Here is a 16670-nt window from a genome sequence, read left to right as displayed (position 1 = left end):
GCTTTCGGGAGTCGCATTCTTACAAAGCTTGAAAAAGAATTGTATATTTTGACATTCTCTCTCGAAGGCTTTTCAGATTTTGGAAATATGTTCTTCTGGATCATTCTGATTGATTCCTTTCAATTCGAAATGAGTGTGAAGGAGCCTTAACTGAAAACCAGTTCTAATTAACCCGGATCTCTACGAGACCAAACCACATACGACCGACATACACAGTGTAGTGACAGTCCGTAACAGCTATCTGAGTGAACAACAACCCAGAACTCTATTTAAAGGAAAACAATTTTATTCCAAATTCCAAGTGTATCCTTAATCATAATACCAGACTAACAATAAATAAACAAACCCAAATGATTATTGTCTGATTGAAATGTGCAATAAATAAACATAAATCAACGTTTTAAAAAATCATGTTGAAACTATGAACAAGTATTTTGACCGGTTGTTCCAGTTGTTTTTCAAATGGGTTATTTCAAGCTAATGGTGATTTGAGCTTCACGGGGTATCCCAATGGTTAAATTCCCCGCACGGACAGAATGTGTGAAGCCCATTTCTTGTGTCCCCTGCCGTGATATTGCTAACAGCGGCGTAAAACTAATCTCACTCACTCAGCCACTTTGGCTCATGATTGAGTGAAATAATATAACATCAATATAAACAAGTACCAAAACTGATAAGTCAACATCTATATACATAAACAAACACGAGCAAGTATTGCACTATGGTAGGGTCCTACACTGCACTCTATATTGAGTACAGCAGAATGATTGAATGGTGTTTTAGGTCACTTTGTAGCAAGGAAACAGCCACGCTTCTCCATATACACAGATTACATTATACAACGCTTCATTTCAAACATTAAGATCATGACCGAGTGTTAGGTATCCCAGACTTAGCTAAGTCAGTTTTAAAAAAATTAAGTTTGGACTTAGGAAAAATCTTAGTTTCTTTATGAATACCACCCCTGGCTAACTAATCAAAATTGTAGCTTTGATCACAGTATACAATATCTAATCACTAATCCAGTGATTGACATCATGAGCACTAATCAGTTGGGGTACCATGACCCGCATCATGTTGCTTGAATCCAGTCAGTATGGCGAGCAGTGCGGCGGGGTAGCGTGGTGTTTAAGGTGTTCGTTCGTCACGCCGAAGATCCGAAATTTCCGCTAATTAGTTTGAGTATGTTACAGAGACCACAGACCACAAGCAGCCAGGACGCAGGAGATGCTTGTAAAGAGCTACTTGGTACTGGGGTGGTAGGTGTCAGAGTAAGATCCACTGCCTGCTGTAGCTTCTGGCAGGAATGGCAGCAGTATTTAGTCAAGATCGAGTTCATGGGACAAATAGACCCTATCGGGAAGAACGACAGCATATAACATGAGGCGGGGGAGAGGTCACCCCATTCACAACCTGGAACAGAAAAATACATACATACATACATACATACATACATACATACATACATACATACATACATACATACATACATACATACATACAGTAAAACACCATTACATGAAAAGTGATACAACCTATTACTTCGATTTACCCGAGTTTCGAGACAACTGGAAATTCGACACACCTCTGTTGGATTATATATTACGCGGCAGGAATATATCCTTTACATCAGCAGCGGCCTTGTTGTATATCTTACTTTCAGTGGTAATGTGTGTTTTGTTGACTTGTTGACGTATATATGGGACGTATTTGGCATGTAATGCGATAGTAGAGAGTTAAAAGGATGAATGGGCTCACCAGTAGTTTGGGACACTTTTTTGTTATCACAACTCTTGCAGCAAGACCGCGAGACATGGGTGTCATAACAGGACTGTCGACCCACATCCTGCACGTGCACTGCACACGTGCGACCTCCAAAGCTCGGCACATCAGTACAAGTGGATGGATACGTGATAGTCGGTGTAGTGGTTACAGTCGTTGTTGGGGATGTCGTGGTGGTAGCGGTAGTAGTGGTGGAAGTGGTTGAAGCCGTATAGCCGTCACAGGTCTTGCAACACGCTTGTCGATCACTTTCATTGTATGCTCCACAATACTGAAGCTGGCAGCCGCCTACTCGGTCTCCACACTCACAACCTGTGTATAACGGACAGCGTGACAGACATGTTTACATGAATCTTGTTTTGAGACTCACTATTATGCCATCGATGTCTAAACATAATGTAGACATTCAAATCAATGCTTATCCACACTCTCGAGAACCGATGACACCCAATACACAAACCACCCAATACACGTCTATATCAACTCAGTACTTGTTAGACTTGTGATGACCACCAGACAGATAAAACCACTGCAGACTATTAATTCATCTGTCAAGAGCGACTGCTGAACAAACAACTAAAATCATAAGGAAGTGCCAGTGGTCCTCTATTCTCAAGACATTCAGTAATCATAATAACAACATTGAGCGATATACTTCCCATTGTTTTCAATCATACAATCCTTACCTTTTTTAAGAGATTGTAAAGCATTTTTTAAACAAATTCAGGAATTATATTGTATCATTGCATTCAGAGGTTTGTAATATTTTCCTAGCTTCCCATCATTAATTTGAATACACATCTATACAGCCAGAAATATATTTGAAATGTATCTCTGGTTTAAAATGCAACTTTTTTTGTTTGGTTTAGCATTTAGTTTGTCTGAAATGTCATGTAAATTATACATAATATATGTATACACATTATATCATGTATAAATGATATTTTATATGTAAAGATTTGTAGGATTTGTCAAAGAAAAATTTGTCTAGGATGACAACAGTGGAAGACTGCCAACACAACTGAAGTCAGGCAGGTTGCGCAGAGTTACCTCCCTTCCCTTAGAGATTATAGTTGACCGGCGCTAAAATATAATGTGTTGAATTACATCTGTTTATTTCAGGCATTACATTATGTGAATGGGCCTGATTCTGTATGTTTATGTATTGCTGCACATTTAGTTCACACAATAAATACAATGTTTTTAATTTTCAGTCTTTGTAAGCTGTCAATGACGAACGTTTACAAATCGAGTAAAAAACCAACTTGGATACTCGTATCAATGTCACGAACCATCACTAACCCTTTGCCATTACTACAACATTGTGACCCTGATTACAACATATTGTGTATACGAATATTAATTATTTTACAAAATCATTACATGTTATACACTGTTCTTCATGCCGGTGTCCCCTGCTGTGATATTGCTAAAAGCGGCGTAAAACTAATTCACTCACTCTTTCTGTTGGATTTCTGTTGTGTGTTTGTTTTTTTTTGTTTTTTTTGTTAACTCACAAAATTATTTTGCCAACACACACCTATTTACACACACACACACAACACACGCACACAAATAAAACTATAAAATATTCAAAATATAAATGTAATAAATATACAAGATAGAAGACGTAGACATCTAAATGTGTTTTTGTCACGGGGTATATATTATCGTGCTCTGAATCTTCTTAACTACGGCCTGTGCTATATAAATACACTAACCACGTTCGTAGTTAAGATTCCATCAATATTAACGAACACAAACACCAGTTGTATCAGTATTGTCACAACGGTTTGTCATAGCTATATATAATTTATTTCGTTTGAGGGACGAATTAGAATGAAATTTCCTTCTCTTAGCGTCGGAAGATACAACAAAGGGAAGTAATGTTATGGGTGTGAGGGCGCTCTGATAGGCATAAAAGGGAGGGAAAATTGAAATAGGCCATTCTCAGCTACGGTGCACCAGCGGTCAGTTTTGATTTGTCGTGTTATATTATGAGATTTCTATGTGTTGATATATACACTGCCTGTATACATGTATGTATTCTATACTGAATGTTTCATTCTCGTGTCATGTTAGGGACCGATGCGTGACACCGTGGGTAAGACATGTCCAGGCTGGCGTCCCGGTAGAATAGGTGAGTCATCTGGGGGCACATACCATGAACTGTGCAATAATTTGGACGGATTGTTCGTTGTTGTCGACAGTCCGGGTATAAACCGTCTCAAATTACATATTCATATTCTGTTTGAAACGAATAAAGTGTGGTCTCAGTTGGTGCACCGTCCAGCATGCCATATTGTGTACGTGTTTGTAGTATGTGAATAAGGAGTTGGAGAAGTCATGTCCGGTTTCTCATTCACCTGCTTTTCCTTGACACGCGCTCTTGCAGGAACTGCAACATGTGCTGTTCCAATCGCTGCCGTAGCATAGCCCGGGCTGATTGGCGATACTCTCGTTACAAAGGCTATTTCCGTTCGTTCTACGGACATAGGGTTGATCGCCATGAGGGCACGAGTCTGTAACACAGAAAGGGATAGTGAGATATGACTTCACGGTTTAAACAGTACAGACTCACAATCGATGACAAATATGAATAATACTGTTACTACCTCGTGGTTACTTACAAAAATGATATATATTTGCTAATGTCCACATTATAATCCTTTTAACGAATTTACATTCGGGAAGACATGTTTCATGTGTAACACTAACTGATTTAGTACACTACCTCGTGGTTAGGCTTTGGTGAACCTCAAATATTCAACAAGCTGCTTGGATGTTTTTTATTATCTTTGCAAATTCAATATAACGCTCGCAAACAATAATATCTTACAGACCTTTATAACTGAAAACACGAACAAACATCCTCATCTATTAGAACCTTGCTGTCAACGCCATTGGACGTTTTGGTAATTTGATATTGATCATGATTTGATTTTCATCTGCTGGGACCTAGATATCAAGGACAATGGACACTGGTCATAATTTGATATTCATCTGCTGGGACCTAGATATCAAGGACAATGGACACTGGTCATAATTTGATATTCATCTGCTGGGACCTAGATATCAAGGCCAATGGACACTGGTCATAATTTGATATTCATCTGCTGGGACCTAGATATCAAGGCCAATGGACACTGGTCATAATTTGATATTCATCTGCTGGGACCTAGATATCAAGGCCTATGGACACTGGTCATAATTTGATATTCATCTGCTGGGACCTAGATATCAAGGCCAATGGACACTGGTCATAATTTGATATTCATCTGCTGGGACCTAGATATCAAGGCCAATGGACACTGGTCATAATTTGATATTCATCTGCTGGGACCTAGATATCAAGGCCAATGGACACTGGTCATAATTTGATATTCATCTGCTGGGACCTAGATATCAAGGCCAATGGACACTGGTCATAATTTGATATTCATCTGCTGGGACCTAGATATCAAGGCCAATGGACACTGGTCATAATTTGATATTCATCTGCTGGGACCTAGATATCAAGGCCAATGGACACTGGTCATAATTTGATATTCATCTGCTGGGACCTAGATATCAAGGCCAATGGACACTGGTCATAATTTGATATTCATCTGCTGGGACCTAGATATCAAGGCCAAAGGACATTTATAATGATGCAATTTTCATGTTATCAAGGTCAAAGGACATTGATCATAACACGATATTTCTCTGATGGGACCTGGATGTCAGTGGTCTAGGATATATATGCCACTTTGACATTAGTGTCCAACACACTGCATCACTCATAAGAACCTTGAGGTCGAAGCCATTGGACACTAGTCATTATAATACTATGTATTAGTAATTAGAAACAGACTGTGGTCATTACTTAGCCACCAGGAAGCAACAGGATGTCCAGAACATATGAAGCTATCTCAAACTTATGATGATATTTTGGTCTACAAAGGAAAAGTATTGCAGGTGTATTACCGTCAGCCACAGGTGCACTGTTACTTGCTAGGCAGTCCCCGTTAAGGCACCACTGAAACAGGAAGGCAGAGAATGAACGTGTGCAAGAGCTTGTACAAAGATTAACATGACGCAAGGAAGCTCCAAGTGACTTCAGCTTTACCTTTGTGGAGAGGATAAGAGTTTGGGAGTACCTACGGTCTCAACCAACATCAACGAAAATCTAGTCATACCTGTAGGCGAAGTAAGGCTATTGTATTCGGTGAAATATGTAGGACAGATGGGAGTGTTTTACGGGGCTCTCAAGAATGCTTCATCTAGGCGGTTTGTCTACAAGGGCACCCACTTCAACATCCAGTGAACAGGTATATCAGATTGGATGTGAAATTATCAAAATCTAGAAAAGTAGACATTATTATAGTGGAGACAGTCGTGTTTAACAGAAAACAAGTGTTGTACACATCACTCTATTATTTCTAATAGGATTAAAATGATAATTGCCCGGAGGCAAACTCATCATAAATCGATATTTGATTGTTCAAGTACCCATCGCAGCTTGTGGTCAACGGATGTTGTTCCCCGGATGTAACCTAACTTTTTGTTCCCCTTGGCAACCAGTACCTCATTTCTTGTTGCCGGATGTCTTTCCCCTGCATTCAGTAACCTACCTCTTTTTTCTCGTATATTGTTCTTCGTGTTAAAGCAAGTTATTTCCCTGGCAACAAGTAACCCAGCTTCATGTTCATAGGTACATGTATTAATTTTCTGGTAACCCGCCTTCTTGTTTCCCTGTCAAGTCAGTAACCTACCTTCTTGTTTCCTTGTCAAGCCAGTAACCTTCTTCTTTCCCCACCAAGCCAGTGACCTTCCTTCTTGTTTCCTGTCAAGCCGGTAACCTACCTTCTTGTTTCCCTGTCAGGTCGGTAACCTACCTTCTTCTTTCCCTATCAAGCCAGTAATCTATCCCTCTTGTTCCCTATCGAGCCGGTAACCTACCTTCTTGCTTCCTGTCAAGCCAGTAACCTTCTTGTTTCCTTGTCAATCCAGTAACCTACCTTCTTGTTTCCGCATGTCGTGCCCCTGGCAGCCGTCAGCATCTGACATTTATCTGTCGAAGGTATGTAGCAGAACATGGCACGACAAATGATATTGGTGACGTCGAAATCCACTCCCTGCAAAACATTCACCATCAGTGTACACACCACAACAAATGAATAAAAAAGTGCTGTTATTATTTTACCCGTTTATTCTGCCATGTTAAGATTTCTTTATTGTCCAATATGAAACTGACATTGAAACGTGTGCATGTTTACCCATGCCAGACATTTTCACCCTCATTTTGACGACAACACAGTGTCCGAGTTGCGAGTAGCGCCGCTTTTGAACAGTTTAACACCCGACGCAGGTGAATGTCAGAGGGACTCAGAGTGAGTGAGTTCTGTTTTAAACGGCATTTAGCAATATCCTAGCAGTATCACGCGGCGAGTGACATCAGAATGGGCTTCACATATTGTACCCACGAGGGGAATCGAACCCGTGTCTTCGGGGTGACGAAAGAACGCTCTAACCACAAGGCTAGCCCACTGCCCCTGGGTCTCAGTCGTTTATCATTTTGAAACCAACCAATAATTCAGTGGTCAACATTTTGAGCATCGATCAGTGGGAAACAATGACTGTTCATTCCGGTCCTTGGTTTTGCAGGTCCTGACACTATGTCCTTCGTTGTAACCAGAGTAAAGACCTGATAGTTACAAAGAGTGACGAGATTGATTCCTATTGCTACAAGGGACATTGCTTAGAAGCGTTATTGATTCGTACTATGTTTGACCAACACTCGACTGCTCGTGAATCGTCGTGAGGTGTGTGGTCCTGTGCATAGAGCTCAACCTTGAGAGCGGACAGTCATTGGATGGGTGACCGTGTTTGTTTCTATGATTTCAATCCTGCCCCACAACGAAGCCTATGTGAGACATGTGGTCACCTTATGCAAGGAAGATTGTTGAAAATTGCCTTTGCACACCCAGCAGAAAATGGGCACCCGGTGGGATATGTCTATTAACCTTCCAGCGCCTGACAGGCAGCTTGGGTTATCTCTAGTAATATCCGGATTGTGATTGTAGCGCCGTTGATCACTGTGTGATGGAAATTAGGTGTTATATAATCCATTATTATTCTTCAAAATACCTGGATATATTGCTAAATTCAGCACAAGACAGCATTTGCTCACTAGCCGTTTAAGGGCAAACACCATCCGCACGGTAGTTTTAAAATCTGTATGGTCTTACTCTGCAGAGGTAGGAGGAATTCCCGAATTGCTGTGTGCACTGGTCATCTGGGGGTAGAAGCTGACCAGGCATCTCCCCACTGATGTTGGGAATGCCAGACACCTGAAGGGAATTAATGAAACATGCTGTTTTGTTCCTGAAATAAAAGCAGCGAGTCAGTGTCCTGCTTCATGTACCAATATAAATTAACCGGATTTTCCTGTTACGAATTGGTTTAAGACCGCACTCAGCAATATTCCTGCTTTATGGTGGCGGTCTGTAAATTTTCGAAAGTGAAAAAGACAATCAAGTGGTCAAACACCATCAGCATCGTTCTACACATATGAGATGTTATGACATGCCAATCAAGTTAGCGAGACTGACCACCCACTCCCGCTAGCTGCTTCTGACGACAGGCAAAGAACTGCATCCTTTTTTCAATGAATCGGAAAACAATATTGAGTTAAACAGTCAAATATTAGGCAAATTGATGTTAGGATTCCTCCCTAGCTGAGTACAATGGACGGTCTGCTTTTCTTCTTGTGCAGTTGAATGGAACAATGTACCTAATCTCCGTGAATGTATGGTAATATTGATATAATGGTATATTAACGATATTCTTAGTCCAACACAAAATAACCCATACGACCCTTGAAGATCCGGGTTAGACCTGGTGTTCAGTAGTTCATGATTGTCGTAAGAGTCGACTAAAGGGATCGAGTGGTCAGGCTTGCAGACACAATCCATCGTATTCCAATGGCATATGCATAAGATGATGGTCAAGCTACCGATTACTGAATTGTCTTGTCCAGACCCGATGAAGTACAGATCGCCGCCACAGAGCTGGAATATTACTGAGTGGGGCGCTGTATAACAAACTAACCAAGCAATGAACCCATGTCGCCGCAATCCATTCATATTCTCCCAACCGCCAGCCGCCAACCCCCATCCCCCAATCCCCCAATCCCCAACAGTGTCAAGCAACACGTCCTTGAAGAATACTGGGGTATTCGTACGAGTACAACGTGAAAGATGTTGAGGGCTGGAGTTCTGATTTTACATGACAGTGCTTCGTCTCATACCTCTCGATTAGCAAAGTCTGCAGTACATCAATGTTGCGTCGAAGAAGTTCCTCATCCTCCATATTCACCTCACCTGGCCCCAGGCGACTTTCACCTATTTCCAGAATTGAAGGAACATCTCCGTGGAAAACGCTATGCCGGTAATGACGACCTCAAACCAGCTGTACTCGTATGTATACCTTAGTGTGCTTCAAGGACCTGTTGCTTTCGAACTTGGTGATCTATTTGATTAAAATACCTGGAAATGCTAACGAAGAACATTGTCCAACAACAGTCCTAAGATTAGTTGGTGTCACCAGCCTGGAAGTTATGTAAGCTTAATACTTTCTGGCAAACCTCCGTACACATGAACATACACACGCGCGCACAAGGAGGCATATTCATGACACATCTTACGGGTCAGCTGTGATGGAAGTGTTGATGTAGTCCGCGAAGTACTGGACGGAGCAGGTGGAGAAGAACCAAGGGTTGAACTTGTTGCCTGGAGTTTCATCATGCGATATTGGTGCCATCACGTACCTGTCTTCAGACTTACAAGAATTATCCGTCCCGTCGTGTAGTGCGCCCAGGCTGTAAGTATATAGGTTCAGTTACATGGTTTTACCTATCGCCGTGTTACCGCGGTATCGCCGTGAAGGACATTTGGATTGGGCTTCACACATTGTACCCATGTGGGGATTTGAAGTCGGGTATTCGACTTAACGAACGACCCCCTGTAACCACTTTAATGGCTACCTACGCCATCCCAGTTCGATGTGGGACTTCGTGTTGGAGAAAGGAATTATTCAGATATTTGTGGGTGAAGTTGATTGTATTATTGCATAATGTGACAGGTAAGCAGCACGTGACGAGTACAGATGACCCAGTAGTTTGAAGTGAGTTGCCTCCCTTGTCTGCTGATCATAAGTATGAACCAGCATGCCATCCTGTGTGATCCACTAATGTGTGGCTATGAAACAGTTAGTGACTAGAGCCACTATCAGGAGCGATGGGGTAGTGGATAAAGTGCTCGCTCGTGGCACCAAAGACCCGGGTTCGATTCCCCACATGGGTAGTGTGAAGTCAATTTCAGGAGTAACCCATCGTGGTATTGCTGGGTGTTTTTCTAAAAGCGATGCAAAACTACACCCACTCACGCTCTTCACCAGACTTACCTGTGGCCTAACTCATGAGTGGCTGTGCCGACACTTTGAAAACCTCCATGGTCCTCCACTATTGACACGCTTGATCCATCTCCAGCACACATGGTGCCGACATAAGCGAATCCTGAATGAATTAAACATTGCCTGATTGACGTATACAATTCAATATGGATTTGCTTAGAAAGTGAACATTGAGAAACGCGAAATTAAGTAGAATTAATTGTCGGAGGTGAATAGTTGCGGTGTTATTCTTAAGGCAATCCCTAACGGGTTCGAATCTTAGATGCGGCCTAATTATGAGTATTGAATTGTCAGTACCATGAATTTGTTAGACCAGCACCTTTCCTCAACACAAAGCTGACAGGTTCTGATATAAGTAAAATATGGTTCATGACAGCTGATCCAAACCATAATGTCCAAAGATTACAAACATAAGACAGATAGGGAGAAGTGTCCATAAAATCAACGTGTTTTAACTAGCAGCTAAACGAGTACATCAGTGTCACTACTACTACTACTACTACTACTACTACTACTACTACTACTACTACTACTACTACTACTGTTATTGTTGCTACTACCACTACTACTACTACTACTACTACTACTACTGCGACTGATACTACTGTTATTGCTGCTACTACCACTACTACTACTACTACTGCGACTGATACTACTGTTATTGTTGCTACTACTACTACTACTACTATTGCGACTGATACTACTGTTATTGTTGCTACTACCACTACTACTACTACTATTGCGACTGATACTACTGTTATTGCTGCTACTACCACTACTACTACTACTATTGCGACTGATACTACTGTTATTGTTGCTACTACCACCACCACTACTACTATTGCGACTGATACTACTGTTATTGATGCTACTACTACTACTACTACTATTGCGACTGATACTACTGTTATTGTTGCTACTACCACCACCACTACTACTATTGCGACTGATACTACTGTTATTGCTGCTACTACCACTACTACTACTACTACTGCGACTGATACTACTGTTATTGTTGCTACTACCACTACTACTACTATTGCGACTGATACTACTGTTATTGTTGCTACTACCACTACTACTACTATTGCGACTGATACTACTGTTATTGTTGCTACTACCACTACTACTACTACTATTGCGACTGATACTACTGTTATTGTTGCTACTACCACTACTACTACTATTGCGACTGATACTACTGTTATTGTTGCTACTACCACTACTACTACTACTCCTGCTTCTGCTACCACCACTATTACTACTATTACTACTACTCCCACTACTACGACTGGGGGCGGTGGTTAAAGCGTTCGTCCGTCACGCCGAAGACCCGGGTTCGATTCCCCACATGGGTACAATGTGTGAGGCCCATTTTCTGGTGTCCCCCGCCGTAATATTGCTGGAATATAGCTAAAAGCGGCGTAAAACCAAACTCACTCACTACGACTGATACTACTACTTTTACTGCTACTACTGCTGCTGTTGTTGCTGTTGCTGCTGTTACGGCCACCACCACACACCACCACTACTACTACTACTACGACTGAAACCTCTTCTTCTGCTGTTACTGCTGCCACCACCATCACTTCACTACTACTACTACTACTACTACTACTACTGCTACTACTACTACTACTACTACTACCTGTTGTGTAGTTGAAGCGGAAACCGTTGTCGTCCGTCACCAAGTCATAGCTGAAAGTAAATTACATATATATTTCATTTGTGTGTATCCGTGAGTCCGATAGTCCAACACACATACATGCGCGCGCGCGCGCTCACAGACACACATATTTATATGTGGAAGTTGGTATAAGAGTATATCTCTGTTTACTTTGTGAACATCATGATATGGTCGTAAGCAGGGACGTCTGTGGAACTACCGGCCCACGTCTTCAAGTCTTCGAGGACTACAGTGGCGTTGAGTTGCCACGTGTTGTTGGTCGTGATGTGCTCTCTGTTTAGCTCGGACCAGGGAGAGGATGTCTCGTTCTGGAGAAAAAACAACAATCTTCGTGTGGTCATATTCTTGATATAAACAAATAACGAATGCTTTTTTTGTCATAAATTAAGTTTATAGGATGTGACCCACATGTACCTATCTTGGGGGTAAATCGAGTTTGTTTTTGATTGTAGTGCGATAATACTTAAGATGTCATTTATATCTACACAGGGACGTTGGGGTAACCTAGTGGTTAATGTCGAGGTCATACGTTGTTTTAAGACGTATGTCACGTTCACAAACACAAAATAAATAAAAATTTAAAAAAAAATTGGTTCGACTCCCCACATCGCCATTACATTTGTAGGTCATTTCTGATGCACCCCGCCGTTATATTGCTGGAATAATACTAAACGCGGCTTAAAACTGTATTCATTCATTTGCTACATAACATTTTCCCAGGTCTACAAAGTTGCACATAAATGTATCCTCTGGAACCCACACCAGCGGATCCCACCATAACCAGGGGAAGCAATTTTCTCACAATATCAGATCAGTTTTGGGCGCAAAGATGCAAAGCTTCATCCTGTCAACACGTACCACAGCAATGAAAAAGCCCACTAGTTGGATGTTAAACGCGTAGTTGCTGGAGCCGATGTTGTTCTCGTCGATGCTTTTAAAGCGAAGGTTGACCTGTGAAGAAATAAATGATGATAAGTGCATTTATAACGCGCTGAACTCCATTAACCAGGGTAAGTGCTAACATTAGCATGCTGAAAATGTCCGCTCTGATTTTGTTGCATCGATAACCGGAGCAGTCTGTGAGGCGCTAGAAGGTTATGGTGACAAATTTGATCCCACCTGCTACCTATTTTCTGCCGTGTAAACAGAGGCTATTTTGAGCAAACTCATTTGCCCAGATTGCGACCACCTGCATCACACGTGCTTCGTTGTGGCGCAGGACTGAAATGGCTAGAAACTGACAGGAGTTGTGCTGCCAAACACGATCACCTATCTAGGGACTCCCCCCACCCATCGTTGCTTTACGTCAACTGATTGGTCATCTGAGCTCTCTATGCACAGGACCACACATCACCGAATGCAAGTAGTTGTAAAAATTACCTGAGGCTGTATTTATCAAACAATTTAAGTCATTAAAGCACTGAAGTTGTTTGATCTGTGTGCCTTGATCTGTATACAACCATGATGATGAAGATGGAGAATATTAACAGAACAATGTACTACACAGGTACTTAAACAAAGACACGTGATGAAAACAACCACAGCAACAACAACAATAAGGAAACAACAACAACACTGTAGTGTTAGTGTTATAGTTTCAAACTATGACTGATAAGAAATAGATTTACAGAATATCCCAGTCCAGCAAATTTCGGTCATTTTAGCAATACATGTACAGCGACGGCAACTACACGAATACGTGACAATTGCATGCGTTCCTAAACAGAGCCGAGCATGGAATCCTGGAATGAATATTATCGCATTTCTCCCCCCAAAATGATATGTTAAGAGTTTAGTTTTACGCCGCACTCGGCTGGACTAGACAATCAGGTGATCAACATCATGAGCATCGATCTGCTCACCTGGGAACCGATGACATGTGCCAAAAAGTCACACCCGATCCCGTTAATCGCCCCTTACGACAAGCATGGTCGCCTTTGTGGGTCCACAGAGAGAGAGGGGAAAAGAACTGAATTTCTGGTCCAGACTCAATTATAGGTGGAGCACCACTGTATACTTGGAATATTTCTGGGTGCGGCGTTGAACAGATAGTAGTTTCAACGTACAAAATTAGTAGTTTGACCATAAAATTAGTAGTCAGCTAAATAAACAAAATCATGACGGATTCTGAGAAAAACATGCATGTCAGGTGGTTAAATTATTTCCGCAGGAACTAAATGTGTCAAATCGCAAAGGTATTGAAATCAGCTTCGCAAAAATTACGTTTGTTACTTGCAGTCATTCCAGTTCAAATATGTCATTAATATGATGAATTAATATGATTACGTGAAGTTCGAAAATGTATTTCATCGCTGAAAATATATGTTTTTGTCTATATATCCGAATTTTAATGCATTTTATTCAAATTTCGTAGGATTTCTAGTGGAATCGTATTGCGTAGTTTGAAGTTAAAATTCGTAGCGACTACGATAAATTCGTAGAGGTTGGCATCTCTGGTTAAATAACAAGCCAAACACCCAATAAAAATTTTCCGGCGTGATGTGCGACAACGCGACCAGTGGCCAATACGTTACGTTCTCACTGTGTGTGAAGCCACAGTGTTCCTTCCAGGATTCAGACCAACTCACCGCGTTCATGACATGCGCAAAGTATTTCTTCATTTCCGTTATTCCTTTTGCGGTGTCGCCCCCTGCTCGGGCCGTCCATCTGAAAAGTGAGTGAGTGAGTGAGTTATGCCACAGTGTCGGCTATTGTCGAATTTACTATATCTTCTACCACACAATTTAAGAAATACAGTTCGCACTACCCCCACGTATTGTGTGACAAAATACACTTTTGTCCTAAACTATTATAGTTAAAGTAGGCAGAGCATCTTAGAAATGCCCATCAGCTCTTGTTTATTATGCACTTTATAATTTTCAAAATTGATCAAAGTGTTAAACTTTTTAAAAATATGCGCAATGCATAACAAATATATGTGACACATATATAATAAATCATACATAAAAATATAAATACTCATATTTCCTTATATTATAAATATGCAGAAGCATTATCTGAGCGCTTTGCTCTGTTGATATACTTTTTAAAAAAATAACATTTGATACAAACCTATGAGAGGTGTGGTATCTCTTGATCCTCTGCTGACAACATTTTATATAGTTCTAAATAACTTAACACACATACTCCATTATTACATATTTATTTGAAATCTTTAATTTAACTTATGTTTTTGTAGACTTTGTGGTGATGTGTGTTTTTCCCAAGGTTACAACAGTGCGTTGCCTGCCTTCTGTATCAGCATAGCTGTTACATTGACCCAGTGGGTTGACGCTGCTTCGCGGGCCAGTGGTTTCTGATTGGATTTTTTCACGACATGAATCGGTTTAGGGCGTATTGTTGCTTCATCCTATTAAGTGCGTTGTTAAAATGATCGAGTTCGTCCTGTGTGTGTGGTAAGATAATTATTTATACTATGATGAATAAATTCGGGAATTCTTAACCTAGATAACTTATTTGTTATCGGGTCACGTGATTCAGGTGTAGTGTCAACGAGATTATTTCAGCATGAATGACGAATCTAGAGTTTATGTGTACAAAATGCCTTGTACTTATAATTTCATGCCGTTACTTTTCAAACTTTTGTACCATCCACGTAGGAATCAAACCAAGGGGAAGGCTATACAATCGCTACATAGAGACCGCACTTGTTGGGTGAGTTGGATTTGATGTCGCTTTCGGCAATCTTTCAGCAATTTCACGGCGGTGGACACCAGATATGGGCCTCACATCTAACACCCATGTGGGAAATCGAACCCGGGTCTTAGACATGACAAACAAACACTGTAACCACCGGGCTACCTCCAACACGTCTTCGGTGTGACGGGCGAACGCTTTAACCCCTAGGCCACCTTGACTCCTCTCGTGCAAGATGCCTTGGTTCCTTGGTACGTAATTGGTGCTCATGCCGTTGATCGCTCGATCGTCTGGTCCATACTCCATTACCCGGGTTCGATTCCCCACATGGGTACAATACCTATTTGAAGCCTATTTCTGGTGTTCCCCGCCCCCATGTAGCTGGAATATTGCTGAGTGCCGTGTATAATAACAAACAAAACAAAATGTTACACACCCGTTTGGTCGATACTGGTTGGAATTTTTCCTCAGCAAAACACGCTCGTCCCAAGGACAGAATCGAGTGGTCAGGGTAATGGTTAATGAATGTCCCAATGTCGCAACCCAACTGTACATATCAATGCTCATGATGTCAATCATTGGATTGTCTGGTTTATATTCGAATATTTACAGACAGTGGAAAATTGCTGAGTGCGGCTTCGAACAAAGAAACAAGAAAAGAAACAAGTAAACAGCTTACACTTGGACTTGGGAGTAGTCCAACAGAGCTATGACGTCAATATTGATGGTTTCCGTAGGAACAGCAACTGCACGTTTTGCACGTGCAACACGTCCAGGAGGTAACCGGATGTCGTCGAGACTGTTTGTGATAATCTCTTCATACTTCTCAACTTGAAAGTACGAAAAGACACAATGGTTATTAATGAGAAATATATAATTTTGTCATATATTTGTTGCATTTTCAGCGCATGGTATTCAACAGAATCAATATACAAAACAAATACCCATACAATTTGCGTAAGTGAGTGTGTATAGTTTTTATGCCACCTTTTGCAATAGTCCAGCAATGTCATGGACACCAGCAAGGACACCAGCAAATGGCTTCACACATTGTGCCCATGTAAGGGATCGAACCCGGGTGTCGAGAGCT

General features: G+C 41.2%; 1 protein-coding gene across 3 annotated transcripts in view; it reads right to left on the bottom strand.

The window, feature by feature from the left end:
• Nucleotides 1–268: 268 nt before the first annotated feature.
• LOC137260924 (uncharacterized) overlaps nucleotides 269–16670 on the bottom strand; it is a 62355-nt gene continuing 45953 nt past the window's right edge. For all 3 annotated transcript variants that reach the window (XM_067798478.1, XM_067798476.1, XM_067798477.1), the window contains exons 5-17: nucleotides 16260–16410; nucleotides 14512–14590; nucleotides 12782–12874; nucleotides 12074–12231; nucleotides 11885–11934; nucleotides 10228–10339; nucleotides 9470–9643; nucleotides 8013–8148; nucleotides 6783–6899; nucleotides 5749–5800; nucleotides 4149–4304; nucleotides 1759–2094; nucleotides 269–1413 (exon numbers count right to left, since the gene is read on the bottom strand). In XM_067798478.1, coding sequence (XP_067654579.1) covers nucleotides 1145–1413; nucleotides 1759–2094; nucleotides 4149–4304; nucleotides 5749–5800; nucleotides 6783–6899; nucleotides 8013–8148; nucleotides 9470–9643; nucleotides 10228–10339; nucleotides 11885–11934; nucleotides 12074–12231; nucleotides 12782–12874; nucleotides 14512–14590; nucleotides 16260–16410 — 1883 coding nt within the window. In that variant the 3' untranslated portion in view covers nucleotides 269–1144. The remainder of the gene's footprint in view (nucleotides 1414–1758; nucleotides 2095–4148; nucleotides 4305–5748; nucleotides 5801–6782; nucleotides 6900–8012; nucleotides 8149–9469; nucleotides 9644–10227; nucleotides 10340–11884; nucleotides 11935–12073; nucleotides 12232–12781; nucleotides 12875–14511; nucleotides 14591–16259; nucleotides 16411–16670) is intronic.

Source organism: Haliotis asinina, chromosome 14 (genome assembly GCF_037392515.1).
Source record: "Haliotis asinina isolate JCU_RB_2024 chromosome 14, JCU_Hal_asi_v2, whole genome shotgun sequence".
NCBI lineage: Eukaryota > Metazoa > Mollusca > Gastropoda > Lepetellida > Haliotidae > Haliotis > Haliotis asinina.
Note: the sequence above shows the minus strand (reverse complement) of the source record. Positions and strands in the feature narration are given on the sequence as shown.